Consider the following 23,080-nt stretch of genomic DNA (forward strand, 5'->3'; position numbering starts at 1 on the left):
GTTTGGGTTGTTTTGGATAAGTTCCAAAGAATTAAGGCCATGCATTGTTAGTGTAAAGCACTACTCAAAAGTTATGAAAATGCATTTATGAACAAATATTTAACTTAACTAATTTAATTGTGGTTGGTTGGTTTGGCGTTTAATGGCAATTTTAATCATGGCACATCAAAACACTCTCTTTGGAACCTAATACACCAAGAGCCCAACAATTCTGCAACTGGAAGCATGGCAGAAATAGCATTTTTCATATTACTATCAAGTATTATGAAAAAACTCTTTGAAGTTTTGCTGAATCTCCAAGACATTTAATCTCTTTTTATTGAGCTTCAATTTCATCTTTATGAAAAGTAGTCACAGAAGCAAGGTCTGAGGAGTAAAGGTGCATGTGTGTGTGTGTTGGGGGGGGGGGGGGGTGAGGGGATGGGTTCCATATTTGGTTCTTGGTCAGAAAACTGTCACACAGATAGTTTAAGCAGCAGCAATGCCATGATGAACCAACCAACCAATCTCCATTTCAGCACCTTCCCCACAGACTGCATAGCACAGCTCTGTAATGAGGGGATATAAATTCAAGTTGAGGAAGGATGGCCGCAGGACAGATGTGCAAAAGTTTGCCTACAGCCAGCATGTGATTGATTGTTGGAACAGGCTTCCATCTGTTGTTGTGGAAGTATTAGTATTAGTATTAGTAACGGCCGCATGGTGCAAGAAAGCCCATGGCTTATGCTGCACCAGCCAAAAAAAAAAAAAAAAAAAAAATCCGAACAAAACAATGATAAAAACAAAAAAAAAAAAAATAAATAAATAAATAACTAAATAATAATAATTAATAAATAAAAAAAAATATAATAATAAAAAAATAAAAAATAACTAAATAATAATAATTAATAAATAAAAAAAAATATAATAATAAAAAAATAAAAAATAAATAAAAAGGAAATTAAACCTATCATCCTATGCGCTTCCCTTACCCGAAAGTACTATCCAGATGACCTTTGAATTTCCCCAAACTGTCGGCCTCTACCACCCATGAAGGCAACTTATTCCAGTAATTTATAACTCGCTGGCTAAAATAGAACTTCCTGCAGTCCAATCTAAACATTTCCCCCCGTAACTTGAATTTATAAAGTGGATGAGTTGAATAAATTTAAGGGAGATGTAGACAAATTCTTGGAGGGTACAGATAGCTAAACTGCTTTTTTTCTTTTCTTTTTTTTTTTTGGTTGATGCGGTATATGCTTGCTTTCTTGCATTATCTGCCATTATTACTACTACTACTACTGTTGATAGACAGCTTGGAAGAATAAAAAACCAGTACCTGGGAGAAAATTGTTATACTTCTAGCCAAGACTAACTCAGACACCTTTAAAATGCCCTTTAGGAGTTTCTAGTTTCGCAAATGGAAATAAATTACTCCAATCTGGTGATGGTAAGCAAAACCGATCTTTCCACCTGGAAGGTAATATATTCTGTGATGGTGGCAGAGCTACCACTGTCACAGAATAAAATAAGGCACAATCTAGTGTGCACAGCTTAACAACCCTAATTAAACATATGACATTCAAATATAATTAGCTCTTAAATTCTCATCTACCTCTTCAACTGGTAGATGACTCTCATCAACCAGTGCAATACCACCACTTTGCTTATTGGAAGCTTGAAGTGGTGGAACCCACGTTTAGTCTCCAGAAATAAGTTCTGGTCAACCCTTCTCCATCTCTTCCATCATGCAGTATGATTGATGTCTTTTGAGGTTATGATGAACCCCACGGCAAGGTCCAAACTTCCTTACATTTTAAGGGTGCAGCTCTAAAATGGTGTTCGCAGGCCGGCTGCTAGTTAATACACCGAACCAAACCTATTGGTAACTCTATAGGAGACTTCCAGATCACCTAGTGTATAATCTTGCTGTCTCTACTCTGCCAGATAGTGACTAGAGAGGGTCCGAGTAGTGTGTATGCAGGGGAAATTTTCAAGGCCACATTATGTCAAGGATCTGGGTATATTTTTACCATATGTGCACCATATCCAAAAATTTCATTACTTCATACAGCATGTCTCCCCCCCCCCCGCTTTTTCTTACTATTAAATACACCATGAATTGTCAAACTAATACAGCAAACTTATCTGCAAAAAGATTCAAACACTTCCTAGTTCATTTCACAAATATATGTAGTCTCAGTTCTGATCTCAATGATATACATTTCCACTTACAGTCTGCGAAACCCCATGTACTTTTTCTGACAGAATCTCAGTTATTGGTTGATTCAACCACTACCCATCTCAGTTGTCAAAATTATTCACAGTATGATTCCTTTTGCCTCAAAGGTGGTACTTGTGCATATGTCCATTCCGATATTCCCTGTCAGAGACTTGGTAATTTGAAATCTCCTCTTTTCGATCTTCTCTGCCTTAAAATCTCTCTACCTCATTCTGTCAAATTCATCTGTTGTCTCTACCATTCTCCCAACTAGACTAATCACTTGGAACTATTTAACTTCCTCTCTTTGCAACTTGACTTTGTCCAGTCCAACTTTCCTAACAGTGAGGTAATTTTCCTTGGTGATTTTAATGTTCACAACTCCAGCTGAATTCCGTTTCTACTCACACGGACCCAGCTGGTCAAGATGCTGAGGCTTTTGCAATTACTACTGACCTAGAACGTATTGTTCATTTATCTATGGTTAGGATTGTCCAAAATACCGGACAATCCTAACCATTCAGCCAAACATTTCTGATCTTTTCTCACAAACAACCCTTCCAAACTACACAGTCAAAAGTGAGTAGTCCTTTGGGCACCTCAGTTCACAACTTGATGAATGTCTCTTCTCCAATGGAGCCTTTATCTCATGGCTATTCCCAACCTCGTGTTGTTTGGCATTACAAGAATGCAAAATGGGATGATCTGCAAGATTTCTTTTCTTCTTTTCCTTGGTGGGATTACTGTTTCAAAATTTCTGATGTCAATGTTTGCTCAGATCATGTCAGTGAAATTATTCTTGTAGGAATTGAAAACTTTATTCCACCCTCTGCCTTAAAATCTCGTCCTTTATCTAAACCTTGGTTTTCCAATAAATGTGCTGAGGCTGTTCAAGAGAAGAATGTTGCATATCGAATATTGTCTTGTTTCTAATTCTTCAGTTTCATTTTCTCCCTGCACCAGAGCTCCCAAAAATTGTAAAGCAATTATTAATCAGTCCAAACTAGATTTTGAACAGGATAAAAGTAGAAAACTTGCTTCTTGACCTAATGGTAGCCAAGCATTCTGGTCTCTTGCCAAAGCTATTGGTCACAACTTTTGCTCATCTCTGTTCCCACCTCTGTCAAAACCAGATGGTTCTATTATCACTTCACCCAAGAATAAAACTGATCTGCTAGCATCCCATTTTTCTTCCAACTCATGTATTAATGATCTTGGTAAAACACCTCCCACCATTCAATGTCTCCTGTGGTCTTCCATCAAAAGGATGTCAGAAGGATTTTGATGAATCTCGATGCTAAGAAAGCTCCAGGTCCTGATGGTATTTCTCCACTTGTTCTTAAAACCTGTGCTTCTGAACTTACTCCTGTTCTTTGCTGCCTTTTTTCACTTTCTTATTCCAAAAGTGTTTTTCCTTCTGCTTAGAAATTTGCTCATATCCAGCCAGTTCCTAAAAAGGGTGACAAATCTCTCCCATCCAATTATCGTCCCATTGCAATTACTTCTATTCTTTCTAAAGTGATAGAGAAATCAATTAATTGGCAACTCTTAAACTATCTAGAAACCTTCCATCTGATGAACAACCACCAGTATGGATTCTGTCAGTGTCAATCCACAGGTGATATTCTATGATACTGTCAATCCACAGGTGAATCAGCATATGTTACCTATTTGTGGACAAATTCAATGGAAATGTTCGGTGAAACACAAGCAGTTGCTCTTGATATCTCAAAGGCTTTCGATCGTGTTTGGCATAAAGGTCTTCTAAACAAGCTTCCATCTTATGGTTTGCCAACTGCTTTTTGTAATTGGTTATCCAGTTTTCTCTCTGACTGCTCACTGAGGATGATGATAGATGGCTCTGTCTTCTAACTCCTCCACTAATGCTGGTCTCCCCCAAGGTTCAGTTCTTTCCCCCACTCTTTTCCTCTTGTATATTACCTTCTTCCACTGACCAGAAATCCTATCCATAGTTTTGCTGATGATAGCACATTGCAATTCACTTTCCAGTTTGAGAAACCCTGCCCTGCTCAATCAGCTTCAACTTCTCAAATATCCACTACCAATTCCTTAAATGCCGATCTCCAGGTAATTCTCCAGTGGGGGCAAAGACAATTTAGTTAACTTAAATCCTTCTAAAATTCAATCTTGTCTTATATCTTGAAAAAAGATTCCTATGCTTATCTTTGGTGACACTCCAATTTCTGCAAGATGATATATCTCTTTTGGGGATTACCCTGCCTTCTAATCTCTCTCTTGGCACAAGCACATTACAAATATTTCTTCCTCTGCATCTAAAAAACTTGGTTTTCTCTTTCGCTCTCGGTGTTACTTTTCTTCCAAACAACTGTTCACTCTGTACAAATCGCATTTCCGCCCTACCATGGGATATTGTTCTCACATCTGGGGCAGTGCCCCCAAAATCTCTCTCAGGCTTCTAGATTTCTTTGAGAAGAGGGCAGTTAGGTTAATTAATGATTCATCTCTAAGAGAGTCTCTCCACTCTCTGTCTCATAGACATGTTTCTGCTGCATGCCTTTTCTACAGATACTTCCATGGGCACTGTTCTTCTGAATTGGCTTCTATAATTCCCACTCACTCTCTTTCAAAACAGTTCGAACACATGCCGCCACCAGTCAACATCCATTTACCGTCCAACTTCAAACTTTTCATCCTCCTCGTTTATTCATACAACTGTCGTTTTCTGGAACAACCTTCCTTCATACATATTTCCTGAAAATTACAGTCTACAGAAATTCAAGTCTAATGTCAACAAATATCTTTTTTTGTCTTCTCAACCTCCCACCCATGCACAATACTAAGTACTATAGGTTCTAATACCTTTAGTGTTTGGGATTTTCATAAAAAAACAACAACAAAAAAAAAAAAACTAAAAATTGTATTCGTCAGCACTTTAAATGACTATTAAGGAAAATGATCATTATTAATTTTTTTAATAGCTTACATAGTTTTTATATATAAATCCAAAAAATTTTAAGAATTAACTTACTCATCTGGAGGGAAAGTTTCTATAAGTAGACCCCTCTCATATAGATTTCTCAAGACCTTGGAAGAAGCACGCCGAATGCATGCCTTACATGCAAAAGCCTCATTTAATGATAATAGATTCCTTAAAAAAAAAAAAAAAAAAAAAAAAAACTTACTTAACTGAGGATAAAGAGCAAAACAATGATATTAATTAATATAAAACTACACTGGGATGTTGATTATTTGAACCAATAACAGAACTAGCAAATACACCACTCACACAAGCTGTGCACTAGTTTATTTTAGACCAGTTAAAATATTTTAACAACAAAGAAAATTTAACTTACAATTAATGAGAAATCTTGACTTACTTTCATTTAACAATACAGGAATAAAAAGCCAAATAAAAACCATTTTTGCTATCTCTTAAGATAAATGACATAACTGTTTTTGAAATAGTGTATATGGATGGTTCAAAAAAAGTTTGTAGAATGACTGAAAAAATGCAGCTTTTGAAAAAATCATTTCAGTGTACAGCATGAGCTCCCTGAGCTGCAATGCTGTTTAAGTTCTTATATACTGCACGAAAAGGAGTCACTGCTGTCCACAATCCAGTATCTCACAGTACGTATAACCTCTTAGTCCAAATGAAATATCCATGAAAGTACTCCTTAGGTTTTCAAAAGAGAAAGCAGGAGCCAGACCTAGAGAATATGGGGGGTGGGGATTGAGAATTTTAAATCCCACATTGCGATGGCAGCCACTGCAACGATAAAACTGCCTATGTCAGGATTCTGTATTCCCTGATGATTTATAATCATCCTATGCATTTTTCTCCCTCTCACTAAATTCATTCATCTAACATCCATTTTGGTCTGCACCTTGAAAACATATCATAGTGGGTATACTAGCCATTATGCATCCCAGAGTGACACAGGCTTGTATCATATGCAATGAAAGTTTATTACCACAAGTATAACTTATAATTACAGTTTTAACCTGCTGTTGGTGCAAATAATTAAATTCAGGGCACAAGCCTCAAGCCATGGCATTTTTGCCTTGAACCTTATGTTGCCAGTTTAATAATGTTAAATTTAAAATGACATTATTAAAATAATATTAAATATAAACAATTATACAAAATTTGAAACTTTCCACTATAAAATGTGCCTTTAACTACAGCACTTTTTTTTTGTACTTGTTCTTGCATATATATCACTGGATTAACTACTGTCAATGCAACTTGGCATAAGCTAATGTGCTTTCTTTCTGTTTACAATTTTGTGGTCAGTAGCCAACGTTAGCAAACAGGTTTGTTGCAGAGTGAACTGCACACTTGGAAACCCATGATACTTGATAAAATTCTGTGAAGTTATTTTTCACTGGGATTCATTTTAAAACAAAGCTTACTGGGTTGGAAAATAATTAAAAGTTCTAGGTTAATATTCATAGGCCAAATAAACTGTATAATTGACTGACTGATTACAATTTATATTTAATGGACATTAGAAGTGAATATACCACACACTTTTTGAATTTTTTATATATTTATATTTTTTGTCATTAATGCACCTTTAATCTATAATTTTGTTATAATAAAAATTAATTTATCTAGTTTTCTAAGGTCACGTTGTCATGAATATTCATTACAAATGTTTTTTATATTATAGAAGTAAATATACGGCCAATTACAACTAATGATGCAATCAATATATTAAACAACTGGAAGCTGTCAAGTACTTAAATAACATGACTTTTACAAATACACAATTCTTTTCAAGACTTGAACTCAAGGGGAAACACTGAAAACTGCATTGGTTAGTTTTAAAATGCACTATTTTAATCTGTCTTGCACAATTACAACATTCAAAAAAATAACATTAGATTAACTCTATTAAAATAAATAACATAATGCAATAGCATAACATTTCAGTTATGCCACAGCCCTCAACAAATTGGAAAATCTGATGTCACTAGTATCTATGTAGGAATTGTTTGTGCTCTCATTATCACTGGAAAGTCTGGGATAAGCTTCTGCTGATCGGAACTAAATTATGAGATAACTCATTCATTACCACAGCAGATCTTAAGATGTAGGAATGCAGTTATGATAACTCATCTTTCCTTGTCATAACCTTTGTTGATCTGCATAAACTATTCAGAGAGAGGTGTTATTTCAGGTGCTGGGGCTTAGATTGGGATTATGAGAAATTCCTGGAAGGGATCAGTTGATGTTACCTTCCAATTAGTACACAGGACAAAAGAGGTCAGGGCAAGGAAAGATGAGTCATTATAACCTCATTTTTCAACATTATTATTATTATTAGTCATATGGTGCAAGGAAGCCGAGGCTTATGCCGCACCAGACAAAAAAAAAAAAAAAAAATTCCCCAACTTACCCTGAGAGAGAGAGTCAGAAGTAGAAAGGAATCACCAAGAAAGAGAAGAATGATGATATCCAGCTCAGGACCCTGGGTTTGCAAAGCCCATACTCACCAGATGTGAGCCCTTGGGGTTGTCTTATTGTCAGATCTTAGATGTTACCCCCAGAGGCTCACATCTGGTGAGTATGGGCTTGGCACACCCAGAGTCCTGAGCTGGATATCATCATTCTTCTCTTTCTTGGTGATTCCTTTCTACTTCTGACTCTCTTTCTCTCTCTCAGGGTAAGTCGGGGATTTTTTTTTTTTTTTTTTTTTTTTGGCTGGTGCGGCATAAGCCTCAGGCTTCCTTGCACCACATGACTAATAATAATAATAATAATAAGTTACTTCATAATCTGTTCCCAACCACAGATGCTTATTCCCGACTTTTCAGAGTTAATGAAAAAATAGGCATCCTCTTTGTTGACCAGTGACTTCACTGTTTCTGTTTGTAAAAGGCTACAGCATAATAGCCAAAACAATAGGGTATTTGTGTTAATTATTATTATTATTAGCTATATGGCACAAGGAAACCTGAGGTTTATGCTACACCAGCCAAAAAAAAATTCCCGAGTTACCCTGAGAGAGAGAGAGTCAAAAGTAGAAGGGAATCATCAAGAAAGAGAAGAATGATGATATCCAGCTTAGGACCCTGGGTGTGCCAAGCCCATACTCACCAGATGTGTGCCCCTAGGGTTCTCTGTATTGTGTTTCACTTATTTTAACACAGTTTTTTATTATTATTATTGTTTAAGTTTTAGTTTTAAACTGGTGATATATATATATATATATATTTTTTTTTTTTTTTTTGAATATTATAATTCAACATTTCCATCTGAATTCAACAGTTTGTTACTTACATGATGTCTTAAAAATCGTATATAATTAATCTTAAATTTTTTTCAAGACACTGATAACATTGTAATGACACACCAAACATTCTACTGATATCATGCAAAAAAAAAAAAAAAAAATCACACCTGTATTGGCTACATGGAACTTGTCATTACAGCTTGTCTGGGAAAGTGTTCTCAGGTATACCCCCCCCCCCAAAAATCTGCCCTATTAACTGATAGTTAGCAACCAAACTTATTACTATTTTAAAATATAGGGAAAGTTTTATTGTATTTGACAATTCCATGTGATTGTGACCAATCAGATCTACTAATTTAATTAAATAATTTACAATTTTTAATTGACTTAAAAACAGCGCAATAAAATCTATTAGTCTACATATTAGTATATATATACTAGTCTTCTATCTGTAATTCTCAAATATACTGAACGCTAATGATTATAACGGTGATACTGATATCCTTTCCTTTCAATTATATTTTCTACCTTCCAAATTGACGCAGATACCTCCTTGTCACGTTCAATGCAGCCATGCTGCCAAACATTTTACGACAGCAGCGCCACATCATTACTCGAATTCCTTAAAGGGCATCCTACAGTGTAACTACACCGATATTATACAGTTCCTGTCAATTATCGTTTTCATTTAATAAGAAAAAAGGGGAAACAGAAAAACGAATAATGAAAATTGAACTCAAATAAAGCCAAATCTCATTGCCAAAGAAAGGTCATGAAACGTGAATATATTTTCTGTAATGGTTTGCCTGTTTTCCGAACAAAAACTCCCGTTTCCGTGAGATAAAACCACGCAAGTCGTTATCAAGACCGTCTAACTCAACTACGGTGTGAAAAAACTGATAAAAATCCTTCCGTTTCGATGGAATTCAAACTCAAGCTTTTTCCACACGTGTACAAGAAATGCGATCGTAACCACTGTTCTTCCGACGAGATTTCTAAAATTTCGTAATATAATACCCGTTCCGACGACTGGTCTTACCTGACCCTAGTTCGATGGTCAATTCAAAATTGTTATTCATGCTTGACCGAAACTTGACTTTGTTTTTTTTCTCCTACACTAACCCTAATTAGCCTTTTTTTTTATTTTCACAGGAAGCAAATGCAATTGAAGCATTAGAAGATTGTAAAAATATACTGTTTGTATTCTATGGTCCACTTTCCTGTTTTTGTCCGTCCGTTGTGTTGTGGACAGAAATTATATTGGGCTATACGCTAGAGTGAAGTGATTAGAGAACATCGACCTGGATGCAATCAGAGATCGAGAGCCCTTTGCGATAATGATATGTTGACTCTCTCCCAACCTTTTATGTGTGGCTTGTGTTTTTGCGGTACTACTTGTTATAATCACTGTCCTCCCAACACTGACTGCAGAAGACCCGGGTTCGAATACAGTCGATGACACGAGGAGCTTTTATGAGTTTTTTCACTCCAGGGCTGAGTTTATTGGTCTCAGGCGAGGACAACTAGATTTTCCCCCGAAAACTCGCGTTTTTCGTCCAGCAAAACAAGAAAACTGACCAGAGGACGCAGGCATTTAAAGACATATTATTACGGTAAACGCGAATATAAATAGAAATTATTCTTACCCCAAGATCAAAGGAAATTGAAATAGGAGTACTTACCTAACTGGCAAAACTACTACCGCCAAGTCATGGATCCTATTAGGTTTGTTGGGATAGGTTGATAAAGAGCACCGGGGCCGTTCTTGAATATCGCGAAGGGACAGACTGCAGTTTCGCTATCGTTATTTAATATCGAGTCGGGGTTCTGTATACTAGTGGATTGGCTTGAAAATATTGTGGCATGGGTATCTAAACACATCAGGAGATTTAAGTTGCTATTTATATAGCAGAATCGCATAATTATACCATATTGGAGGGGGGAAATTGGCGAATATAAACAGGTGTATTCAGGAAGGGCGTTCAATCTGCCATATTTCTGATGATTCTGTTTAATGGACAGTATGTCAAACAGTCCTGCTGCAAATAATTCTGAACCGTCCACTTAATACAATGTAGTCAGCTGTATCACCTCATTGGTCTGTATGAGCTGCTGAAGTTATCTCTCCCCAAAATTATCTGCCATTGGTTTTGCTCTACCAGATTTGGAAAAGTTGGTTGTTTCGATCTTTACGTGGCACTTCTGGTAGATATTTTTAACAGTGGATCTGGATCTGTAACAGCCACTAGATGCACTGTCTCAAACATAGACACATTTTCCCCTATGCACCACCAATCATGCCTTATTGAAAGTCTATCATAATGTAACCTCTACCTATCAGCTGCACATGTATTCACGCATCAACTTCTTTCAACCAGCCAAGTATTTATTCCCGTCGTGCATTCCAAATGTTCGTTAAGATAAGTGGTACTATTTTAATCTCCTTTCAGTGCATAAGACATTCAAAAATCCTTCTGCGAGAGTTAATTTTTAAGGAATCTTGAGAAATCCAGAGATTAGTAAGTCCATAAAAGTTCTTCGTGTCATTAATGGGATTTGAACCAGGGTTTTCCCAGTTGATGTGGAGAAATCATGATTGAAACCGTTGTACTAGGATAAATCAATATCACAGTGACTAATGAGAAATCGCATTTGGAGTGGTATATGTATGGTATGTGGACTCTAGAAAAGTGGAACGTGCTGTCTGGTGACAAATTTCGCTATCAGTTTCCAAAGGATGTGCTTGGGGTGGAGACTGCCCAGAGCACAGTTCCTATCAGTCTGTCATTTTGATAGTGTAGTTTCATGGAATGGTGGGAATATTTCAGCTGGTTCACACTTGACTTGTTGATTGTAATGCCTGAAACTACAAAGTACATGATGTTTAACTTCTTATAAATGTCAAATTACTTCTATGTTACCAGTTTTATGGAAACTTAACCTGTTGGTATTAGTGATATATCATTCATGTGAAATACCAAAAAGAGTCTACTATGACCTCTACTGCACGAAATGCTATTCATGCAGTAGAGGTCATAGCAGACACTTTTTGGATAGTGGTATCAAAAAGTTCGACTGGCTTGCTCAGAGCCCGTGGGAAAAATTAAATGCCTATGGGACAAATTGGAGTGATGAATTAGGCTGTGTCCAAAATGAACTGCCTTCAGACCATCTCTGGTAGCTACTTTTCAGGAGGAATGGAATGGAAGCGAATTCTGGGCAACATCTACCAGAAATTGGTAAAAAGCATACCCAAGAATGTATAATTTTTTAACAGAGGTTGTCTGTCATATTGAGTGGCTTTAATTAAATACATACATCATAAGCCTCCAATTGTGTATAAGATTTGAATTAAAAACTCTTTTTCTCTTACATGTGCATGTCCAAATTATTTTGGTCATTATCATGAAAACTTTTTACTCAATAAAATAGCCTGGATCTGCATTGAGCACATATATAATATTTCTTTCCATTTTATAGGACATTTTGGTTAATCACTTAATGTTAATAAAAGTGTCTTTTTCTGACATCAGGTGATTAAATGGAGGCTACAAAGGAAGTAAGCAAACACTTAACCATAATTATGAGAACATCCAGGGACCCAGAGGAGATCCTCACTGACTGGAGATATGCAAATTTATCCCCTATTCACAAGGGGGGGATCAAAGGGTGACACCAATAATTACAGACCTGTTCGTTTAACTTCTGTTCTGGATAAAATAATGCAGTCACTGGTTAAAGAAGAATTGCAGAATCAGCTAGAGCATTTTCTAGACAAGACTGCAGTAATAATTGAGACACAGCATGGGTTTGTTAAGGGGAGGTCTTGTCTGACCGATTTGATTTGATACTATGATGTGGTCACAAAGGAACTGGATGCAAAAAATAATTTTGATATCATATATTTGGATTTCAGGAAAGCTTTTGATACTGTTGCACATGAAAGACTACAGTACAAATTGGAGTAGTATGGCATTAAGGGCAAGCTGCTACAATGGATAAAAGGATTATTGAGTGGGATAAAACAGAGTGGTAATCAATGGACACTGCTCTTTGTGACTAATGTTATTAGTGGAGTCCCTAGGGTTCAGCGTTGGGCCCATTGTTTTGTATATTTATCAATGATATTGATGAAGGTATATCAAGCTTAATGTGAAGCTTACAGATGATACAAAGGTTGACACGGTTTTTAATGGCAATGGCAGGATGCTGCTGCAACAGGATCTAGAAAAGTTGGGTAGATGGGCTGAGAAGTGGCAACTGAAGTTAAACATTGACAAATGCGAAATAGCGGGTGGTTATAATCCCTATTACTGTATATTCCCTATACAGGAAACCCTAGTGTAAAAACGGTTAGAGTTAGTGCTGTGAAAATCGGTGGGTATGTCATTCAGGGTATGGGGAAGCGATTTGTAGAAGGGAAAAAAAAAGTTCAAATTTCTGCCACCAGGGGAAAAGGCGCTGCACATATGTAAAAAGTTAAAAAGTCATTTACTTCAATACACACGGTTTACTCAAATGACATCCTGTTAGATAAAAGCAGAAAGACCAACGCCACCGTCAATAATCATTATGGCTCTTACAAAAAAGGAATGTGCGCTTTTAGTAAAACTGTTCTACCAGAATAACAGTAACGCTAATGCAGCACTACGTGAATATTGGAAACTTAAAGGTTTGTGTAAAGGACCTTTGACATCAGTGGGGCTTCAAAAACTAATAAAGAAAGTTGAAGTGCCCAGGGAGTTAGGTGTAACGAGGATGACCACATATCAGAACAGAGGATGAAGTGGAAGTTGCAATGGTCAGAATGCAAAACACTACCTGTGAGTAGTGACTACCACAGGTGTGTCATGAGATTTGAACCTTCCTTGGTTTACTGTACGTAAAGTGCTTCTAATAATTTTACGCTGGTTCCCATACAAGATTCATGTAGTGCAAGAACTAAAGTCTCATGATCAGCAACAACGAATAGACTTTGCTCTACAATTTCTGGCTCATATGGAACTTGACGATACATGGGCTCGAATGATCTTGTGGTCTTATGAGGCACATTTCATTCTTCATGGGGCTGTAAATGCACAAAACTGCTGAATATGGGGAACTTCTTGTCCATCTACTGTGCATGAAAGACCACTACAAAGTCCATACGTTACAACATGGTGTGGATTCACAGCAGAGTTTATAATTGGATCATTTTTCTTTGAAGAGTCTACATCTCATGGCCCTGTAAGGGGTAATGGTTAATGGTAACTAGTGCATGGTACTGTGCCCTTCTAAGAGATCACATTATTCCTGCTCTGCAAGAAAAGCAATGCTTGGAGACTGTAGTGTTCATGCAAGATGGTGCCCATCCCCACATTGGTTAACAAGTGATGAACTGCTCCATTCAATATTTGGAAATTATGACATCATTTATAGACTTTCTGCAGTTCTGGCCAACCCAATCAGCAGATCTCAATCCCTGTGATTTCTGGCTATGGGGATACCTGAAATGCAAAGTTTACCATGGTCGCATACAGATGCTTGTCAATTTGAAAGCAAGCATTAAACAGCATGTAGCCAACATCCCCAATGGGATGCTACACGAAATTGTCACACACACTCCTCTGTTTTCAGAATGTCATCTCAAGTGAAGGAAATCACATAGAACAATATCTGTAGATTTCTAAGTTCTGATATTAAAATCTAATCCTAAGTTAAGTATTCCATCTCATGTTTACAGGGCCAATTCTCCCCTGGTGGCAGAAATTTGAACTAAATTTTCTTTTTCTTTTACAAATTGCTTCCACATACCCTAAATAACGTACCCACCAATTTTTACAGCGCTAACTCTAACAGTTTTTAACACTAGGGTCTCCTGAATAGAGAAGCTTATTTTAATGATAGTTGGCAGGATTTGAATTCAGGCTTTTGTCCACCTGGTGTGAGAGGATGGTAATTATAACCATTAGTTACCTGCAAGGGCTAGTAGGGCAAAAGTGCAATACACATATAATACAGTAAATGTATATGGGTAGCAGTAACCCCCAGAGATGTGTACCAACTGTGTGGTACTACACCGAGGGTAGTGGAGAATGAAAAAGATCAGGGGGGTTATTGCGAGTACTGCAGACAGGTCTGGAACAAGTTTCTAGAACAAGCACAGAGAAGGGCAACAATGGGGTGTATTACCATGAAAGGCTTAAGTTCTACAAATTGCAGTATCTGGAGATTAGGTACCTGTGAGGTGATCTGATTGAGGCACAATGCTGATGGGATTCTTCCTCTTGTTCAGATTATTAACTGAGGGGACAGAAACTTAAGAGGAAAGACAGTTGTAGAATAGTACTGCAGAAACTTTCCTTTAGCCATCTGGAACAAACTTCGATCTGTCTAAACAAATTCAAGCAAGAACTGGATGAGCTTTTGGAGCAAATGGTTGGGTAAAATGGGAAGTGTTTTATTTTATTTTATTATTTTAGGCTGATGCTGTATAAGGTTCCTTTCTTGCATCACATCCCTACCCAAGCCAACAAAATTTTTGTATATCATTGATAAAACCCCATTAGCTGTCTTGGCAGCCTGTCTTCACTGCTCAGAAAAATTCATATCTGACTGCATATTTATCCCAAGGTCTTTTTTGTTTTCCACTGTCCTTAAAAAAAGTTGGTACATTAACCTAGGAATTACTGCTAGCCATATGTAGTACCTTGCATTTGTCAATGTTAAACTTCGATTGTCATTTCTCATCTCATCTAATCTAATCTTTCTAGACCTTGTTGCAATGGCATACCTTGATTACTAATATTAATCATCTGCAAACTTGGACATTAAGCCTAATACACCTTCATCAATATTAATAATAAATACAGGTCAACATTGGACACAGTACCAAAACCTGGATGACTCCACTAATAACATTGGTACACAAAGAAGTGTCCAATGATAGCTATTTTATCTTCTTCCACTCAACCATCACTTTATCCATAGCAGTAACTTGCCCTTAATGCCACACTGATCCAATTTGTGTACTGCAATGTTTTATGTATAACAGCATTAAGAAATTATTGTACAAGCATAGTTTTTCAATAAAAACTGTTGTGTGTTGAGTGTCATACCTAAGGTTGTTGTTGTAGTAGGGTTTTAAGAGCCTCCGACTAAGGTCTTTAAATCGAGTGCATTCTGCTATCAATTTTCTGCTTGCTGGATGAAAACCCAAAGTTCCCAGGAGAAAAAACCATGCTACCCTCACCCAAGACAGACTTATTCAGCCACATTGTGAAAAAGACTTATAAAAATTCCTGATGTCATTGGTACTCACTCAAACTTGGGTCTTTTCCACTCGGTGAGGAGGACGGCAATTCTAACAACTGTGCTACCACAAGGGCATGCATACCCAAAGCTATTATATGTTTTCTTGTTTCTGAGAGGACAAAAAAAACTACACAGTCCTTGCTCAAGATTGACTGATTGTAACATTATTTTAAAAAAAAAGGCCATAAAAATTTATGTCATCAGGATTTGAATTTAGGCTTTTGTCCACCTGGTGTGAGAGGAAGGTAATTATAATCATTAGTTACCTGCAAGGGCTAGTAGGGCAAAAGTGCAATACACATATAATACAGTAAAAATAAATTTTCCCTTGTGTATTTCCTTGGAAATACACCAAAAAATATCAGTTTATAGTAGTAGTAGTAAGAGTGACAAATGACACAAGAAAGCAAGCTTATATAACATCAACCAAAAGAGAGAAAAAAAAAAAATAATAAATACACTTGACCCATCCTTACCCTCCAAGAAGTTCATTAGTTCTTCCTTCAATTTATGCAGAAGCCTGTTCCAACAATCAACCACAACCTTCCACACATCTACTCTGCAAGCATCCTTCCTCAATTTGAATATATGCCTCCAACCATGTGTGTGTAGTGCCAACAGGAAGAATGTCATCAGCAATGAGCTTGTTCAATCTACTGACAGACTTAAACACCTCAATCAGATCACCCCACAGTCCAGTCTGCTGCAATTTGCAGAATTGAAGCCATTCTAGGTAAGAGCATCCTTTTATTTCCTTCACCAATCTGTTTGCCCTTCTCCGTGCGTGTTACAGCAGATCTACATCCTTCCTAAAATGAGGTCTCCAGACCTGTATACAATAATCAAGATGTAGCCTAACCATGGCCTTGTACACAGCGATAATCATCTCTTCATACCTGTGAGAATAGTTTCTGTATATCATCGATCCCATGAGATGTTCTGGCAGCATGTTTGCACTGCTCAGAGAATTCCATATCTCACCACACAATTACCCCTAAGGTCTTTTTCATTTTCCACTACCCTGACTGTAGTACCAAACAGTTAATAAGTTACTCTGGAATTACTTCTACCTACATGCAGTACCTTGCATTTGTCAATGTTAAACTTTAACTGCCATTTCTCAGCCCACTGACCCATTTTCCTAGATTTTTTGCAGTAGTTAACCACCTTGTCAACCTTTGTATCATCTGCAAACAGATATTAAGTCTGATATACCTTTATCAATGTCATTAATAAATATTGAAAATGGGCCCAGTATTGAATGCTGGGAGACTCCACTGATAATCACTGTCTTCTTCCACTTAACCATCCCTTTTATCCATTGCAGTATCTTGCCCCAATGTCACACTGAAATCTAAACATATGTCAAAATTGTTTTCAGACAGTTCCTTTGTTGCTGCATGATAGTAGCTAATCAGACGGGACACATTGGAGGTCTGCAAATGTCTTCCCTGTACACATAAGATGATAAAAGGGGGGAGGTGTGTCACACAGACTTTTCAATGATCAATGGTTAAAGAGGATTGCTCATGTGTTGATGATCTTCACTCTGGCCACCTTTGACTTCAGAAACCAATGATTCTATCACTTGTGTTTGCGATATGATCAAGCATGGTAGAAGTTTAACTATCTGTGAAGTTGCTAGTGAAATATTCCTTATGGAAGATATCAATTTTAACACAAGATCTGGGAATGTGATGTTTCAGCCAAGCTTGTGCTTTGTATCCTCACTGTTGATCAGAGAGAAACACCTGACATGCAAGATAAGAGAGTTCTCACATGTCAGGATCTTCATCATCATTGTTCTGCTGAGCCACACTTTATTTCTTCCACAATTCGTCACCAGTAATTGTGGAAGAAACAAAGTGTGAGTGTATTGCTATCACCCAGAAGCAAAGGCTGAACAGAAAATTTTCATTGGGAAGACTGGTTCTCTCTGGAGAAGACTGAGTCTTTTCCAAGGACAGAAAAAAAAAAAAAAAAAAAAAAACAAGGTAATCTTGATAAAATGTAAAGATCATGCTTAAATTTTCTGACAAACAAAATAGTCTGTCATGAATTTGTCCTGCATGGTCAAACAGTGAACCAGGAATACTACAAAAAAGTTCTAATGCAATTGTGAGATTCTATTCAGAGAAAATGGCTGGAAATTGGTGCTTGCATCATAGCAATGATCTTTGCACACTGGTCACTTTCCACTCAAGAATTTCTTATGAAGTACTCCATCACTGTGGCTGCCCATCTGCTGTGCTCACTGGATTTAATTCCATGTGATTTTTTTTTATTTGCCAAACTTTAAAAGCCACCTCGAAAGGTCACAAATTCGTAATGACTAAAGAAATTATTTAAAAAGGCACTCAAGAAATATGTCTAGTTTATATAAAGCTTTTACTATTTACTATTTTTTCATTATAAAATTTTTACTATTTCATAAAATACTTGACTATTTTGAAACAGATCCATCCAAGTAGTCGGTAATCTTGATTTCTCATATATCAGCTAGCCCCAACATGCATAACATGAAATGTAATAACCACAATATAATTGCATAAAAATAAACTTTTTAAAATAAAGAACAATTCCCAAAAGTAAATTAAAGCAAAACACTGACAAATAAAAAATAAATAATTTTTCTATTGCAAAGTTTATCCTCCTAACTTTGGCGGTTGCAAAATCAACGATGACCTTGTAAACTATCAAAGATGCCATTTTACATTTAAGACCATAATTCTTTATTGTTTATAAAAAGAAATTACAATTGTAAAATATAACACTACAAATGCTTGAGTTAGCTCAAATTATTTTTAATGTCTGCAATGTGGTGTTAGTCTAATTATCACTAACTAAAGTATACTAAACTACACTTTTTTTGTACATTTTTAAAACCGGTACACAATTGATAGGGAAGATATCCATAGTCATCATCCTTAAAAAAAAAAAAAAAAAATAGTTCAAATTGCCTACATACACTGGTGGCAAAACTTAAGGACCAAAACTATTTCTAAAGGTTACAACCACAAAATCAAACGAAACAGCCTGTGGCAATTTGCATAACTGTGGCCGTTCAGTAGAAAGCTGGTGCACATGCAAATATTTGAATCGTGATGAGAGGGCTCACATAAAGAGTTAAAAGCAGCAGTTATGTGCAAATTACCAAATGATGAGCACGATTGCTACCGACGTTTGACTGGTTTCACACAGTGCTACAGACAACGAAATGGTTAGTAGACAACATCTGGATGACTTTACCTGGAGATGAATAATTGGGAAGCTCAAAATGCGACGAGTGTGGCTGCAGAGTATGGTATCGTCCATAGCATCGTCTCACATGCGTGGTCGGCCTTCAGAACAACAGGTACAGCTGTTTGAAGGACCAGTGATGGTTATCCACGAAAAACAATGCCCAATGATGACAGCTATATACTCCTACAGGTCAAGAGGGACCGACACCAGACAGCAGGATCCATTGCAAACCAGCTGCAGGACATTGCGGTTTACTGTGTCCAGGTGACTCCACAAAGGTGGACTGTTTGCCTGACAGCCAGTATGCTGTGTCCCTTTAACACCTGCTAATCAGAGACACCGTTTACAGTGGTGCATCGAACACAAGGAATGGACAGCAGCACAATGGGGTAAGGTACTCTTTACTGATGAGTAGATTCAGTCTCAGCAGCGATTCTGGACGTCAGCTAATCTGGCGAGAGGTTGGCACATGGTATCACCCTGCAAACATCACTGAAATGGATTGATATGGCGGTTGAGGTGTTCTTGTCTGGGGAGACGTTATCTTGGATGGACATACACAACTCCAGATACTGGAAGGCGGTTGTTGTTTGGTTTTTAGGAGCATTAGCAACTAAGGCCATATTGCTCCGGGATATGCAGTGGTCATTCCCTGACCTTTCCGCGTTCTCCGTATTTGGTGGTGACGGGCTCTAACCCCGGTCTAATCAAGAAGCGTGTGCTATGCACTGCTGCTCCTTCCCACCTGGCTACGGAGGCGCCTTAATGGAAGGCGGTACTGTAACTGGTGCCACTACTGTACTGAGGTAATCCTTCCCCATGTGCGCCTATTCTGAGGTGCCATCGGTCCTGAGTTAGTGTTTACGGCTGATAACACCACACCCCATCGCACTGCGGCTATTGACATGCTTTCGAAGTGATGACATTGTTCGTATAGATTGGCCTGCCCGTTCTTCAGATCTAAATCCCATCGAACACATATGGAATATTCTGAGGAGATGCCTTGTGGCACATCCACACCCACCAGAAAATGTTCACCAGCTGAAGATGGCGCTGACAGATAAATGGATGATGTTACCGCAAGAACTTATCAACATTGTTCTAAGTATGGACAGGTGGTGCAAAGCCTGCATTGACATTAGGGGGTGGCCATATCTCCTACTGAGGGCCACCTCTTCCCTTTGTTCCATCTTTGGCAGTAATAATCTGTATAATGGCAGCCAGTACTATGTTGCCATTTTTGAATAAAGTCCTTCTGTACCGCATTGTTTCCTTCATTTCTGTACCTCAAGAGGTTCCTTTGGTATGCTTTTCCCATATCCAGGTCACTCCTATGAGAAGATACAGGTAAAAACCTGACTGGTCCTTAAGTTTTGCACACCATTGTAGTAAACCACAGGTCAGCCACTAAATAATCCTCAAAAACAAACCAATCAGTAGCTCTCTCTAGGAGGCATCTGGATCAGCTAGTGTATAATATTGCCACTTACTACCTACTCTGCCCAATGGTGACAGGAGGAAATGAGTAGTGTATATGCAGTGAGGCATTGTCAGGACCATGTTACTAGGTATATTCTTGCTGTGCACACAACATTCATTGCTTCATACATGTCCTCCTCTACCTTTTCTTACTGCTGAATACAGAAATGGTTTAGATATTATCTACAAAAATATATAAACCTCCCAAACGCTTCCTTGTTTATTTCACAAATATACATGGTCTCAGTTCTGATCTCAATGATTCCCATTTCCACTCAGTCTACCAGACCTCATTTTTTTTTTTTCTGACAGAATCCCAATGAGCAGTGGTTAAATCAGTTGATTCAACCACTGCCCATCACAGTTGTTCAAATTTATTCGCTGTATGATTCCTTTTACTTCAGAGGTGATACTTATGCGTATACTGCTCTGATATTCCCTGTCAGTCTTAGTAATTTAGAATCTCCTCTTTTTGATCTTCTCTGGCTAAAATTCTTTCTACCCCATTCTCTCAAATTCATCTGTTGCCTCTATCATTCTCCCAGTTCTACTAACCACTTGGAACTCTGACTTTCTCTAGTTCAACTTTCCTCACAGTGAGGTAATTTTCCTTGGTGATTTAACATTCACATATCCAGCTAGCTTCTGTTTTCTACTCACACAGATCCAGCTGGCAAAGATGCTGAGGCTTTTGCAATTACTAATGACCTCACACAGATTGTTCATTCACTTACTAGAATACCCAACTACACAGCTAATACTCCTATGTTTTTCCTCAAACAACCATTCCAAGTACATGTCCAGGTGGATGCTCTTCTGGATACCACAGATCACAACTTAGTGATGGTCTCTTCTCCAATGGAGGCAGTCTCTCACGGCTATTCTCATCCTTGTGTTGTTTGGCATTACAAGAATGCAAAACATGATGACCTGCACCTGCAAGATTTCTATTCTTCTTTTCCTTTGTTGAATTACTGTTTGCTCAAATCATGTCAGTGAAATCATCCTTGTAGGGATGAAATCCTTTATCCCACACTCCATTTAAAATCTTGTCCATTTAAACATTGGTTTTCCAATAAATGTGCTAAGGCTGTTCAAGAGAAGAATGTTGCATGCATATTGCAACTGGTTTGCATCCAAATCTCTAGGTTCATTTTCTGCCTACAATTGTAAAGCAGCTATTTATCAGTCTAAACTAGATTTGGAAGAAGACAAGAGCAGAAAACTTTCTTCTTGTCTGAATGATAGTTGAGCATTCTGGTCTCTTGTGAAAACTACTGGCCACAACTTTTACCCATCTGTACCATCACCTCAGTTAAAACCTGATGGTTCACTTGCCATCTGAGCTAAAGATAAAGCTGACCTGCTTGGATCCTAATTTTTTTTTTTTCTTCTTCTAACTCCGGTATTGACAAGCTAGATAAACTACATCCTACCATTCCCAGTACACACTTAATTCTTCCATCAAAAGATTGTTCAGACTTCTGACAATTTGATAAGAAAGTTTCTGTCCTGATGGTATTTCTCCACTTGTTGTTCTCAAAATCTCTGCTCCTGAGCCAATATATCAGTGTTCATCCACTGATATATTGGCTTAGATTACCCATCTACGAACAAATTCAAGAGTTTGGTGAAACTCCAGCAGTTGCTCTTGACATTTCAGTCATTTGATAGTGTATGGCATCTTATGGATTATTGGCTGTTTTCTGTAATTGGATATCGTTTTTTTTCTCCCTGATAGCTCACTGCAGATGATGGTAGACAGCTGTCTTCTAACTTCTCCATATTGCTTGGGAGAAAGAAAAACCTGCCTCAAGGTTTTATTTCTCACTCTTTTCCATATGTATATTAATGATCTTCCACTGACTGGAAATCCTATCCACAGTTTTGCTGTTGATAGCACATTGCATTCCACTTTCCAGTTTGAGAAACCTTGCCCTGCACAGTTTCAACTTCTCGAATATCTACTAACAATTCCCTAAATGTTGGTCTCCAGGTAATTCTCCAGTGGGGCAAAGATAACTTAGTTGATTTCAATCCTTATAAAACTCAGTCATGTCTCAAAGTCTGTCAACAAAGCTTCTTTCATCTTCTCAACCTTCAGCCCACACATGGGTACTATAGGTTCAAATACTTTTCATGTTTGGAGTTTTATTATAAAAAGGAAAAAAAAAAAAAAAAAAAAAAAAAATCGCTTTTGTAGACATAGGAGGAAGGGAGGTGTCTGTTATTGCCAAATAACAAAAACATGCTTTTATTTGCCTTAATTTTATTAGTTGATATGCAAAACATAATTTAAAGTTAATTTCCCATAATTGTATAGTGGTGCTCTGGTGCCATTCAATTTTTTTTTTTTTTTTACTGAGGTCAATAAAATTAAGGTTTACTGTATTTACTTAACCAATAAATTTTGTGCAATAAAAGAAAATGAGTTTCTTATAGTGCCCTATATTGGATGATTATATAAGGAACTGCAAACAAAATGACGCATCCTTCTGAGCAGTATGCATGTGTGTTGTGTGAAAGTTTTTGTCAAACAGGTAGGATGAGTTTCAGATAAAATTTAAAGCATAGAACTGTCCAATCAGATTGGCAATTAACAGGTTGATTTGAACAGAACAGTGCTGAGTATGACAGAAGA

The 23,080-nt window shown here is 37.4% G+C and overlaps 1 protein-coding gene across 1 annotated transcript in view; it reads right to left on the minus strand.

The window, feature by feature from the left end:
• The window catches only part of TyrRS-m (Tyrosine--tRNA ligase, mitochondrial), an 85,310-nt gene extending 76,264 nt beyond the window's left edge, over window positions 1–9,046 (minus strand). The window contains exons 1-2 of the mRNA XM_090388703.1: window positions 8,953–9,046; window positions 5,211–5,330 (exon numbers count right to left, since the gene is read on the minus strand). Of these exons, the coding sequence (XP_090244829.1) occupies window positions 5,211–5,330; window positions 8,953–9,035 (203 nt within the window). The 5' untranslated portion in view covers window positions 9,036–9,046. The remainder of the gene's footprint in view (window positions 1–5,210; window positions 5,331–8,952) is intronic.
• Window positions 9,047–23,080: the final 14,034 nt, after the last annotated feature.

Source organism: Mastigoproctus giganteus, chromosome 14 (genome assembly GCF_048544385.1).
Source record: "Mastigoproctus giganteus isolate SK-2022 chromosome 14, ASM4854438v1, whole genome shotgun sequence".
Lineage (NCBI taxonomy): Eukaryota > Metazoa > Arthropoda > Arachnida > Uropygi > Thelyphonidae > Mastigoproctus > Mastigoproctus giganteus.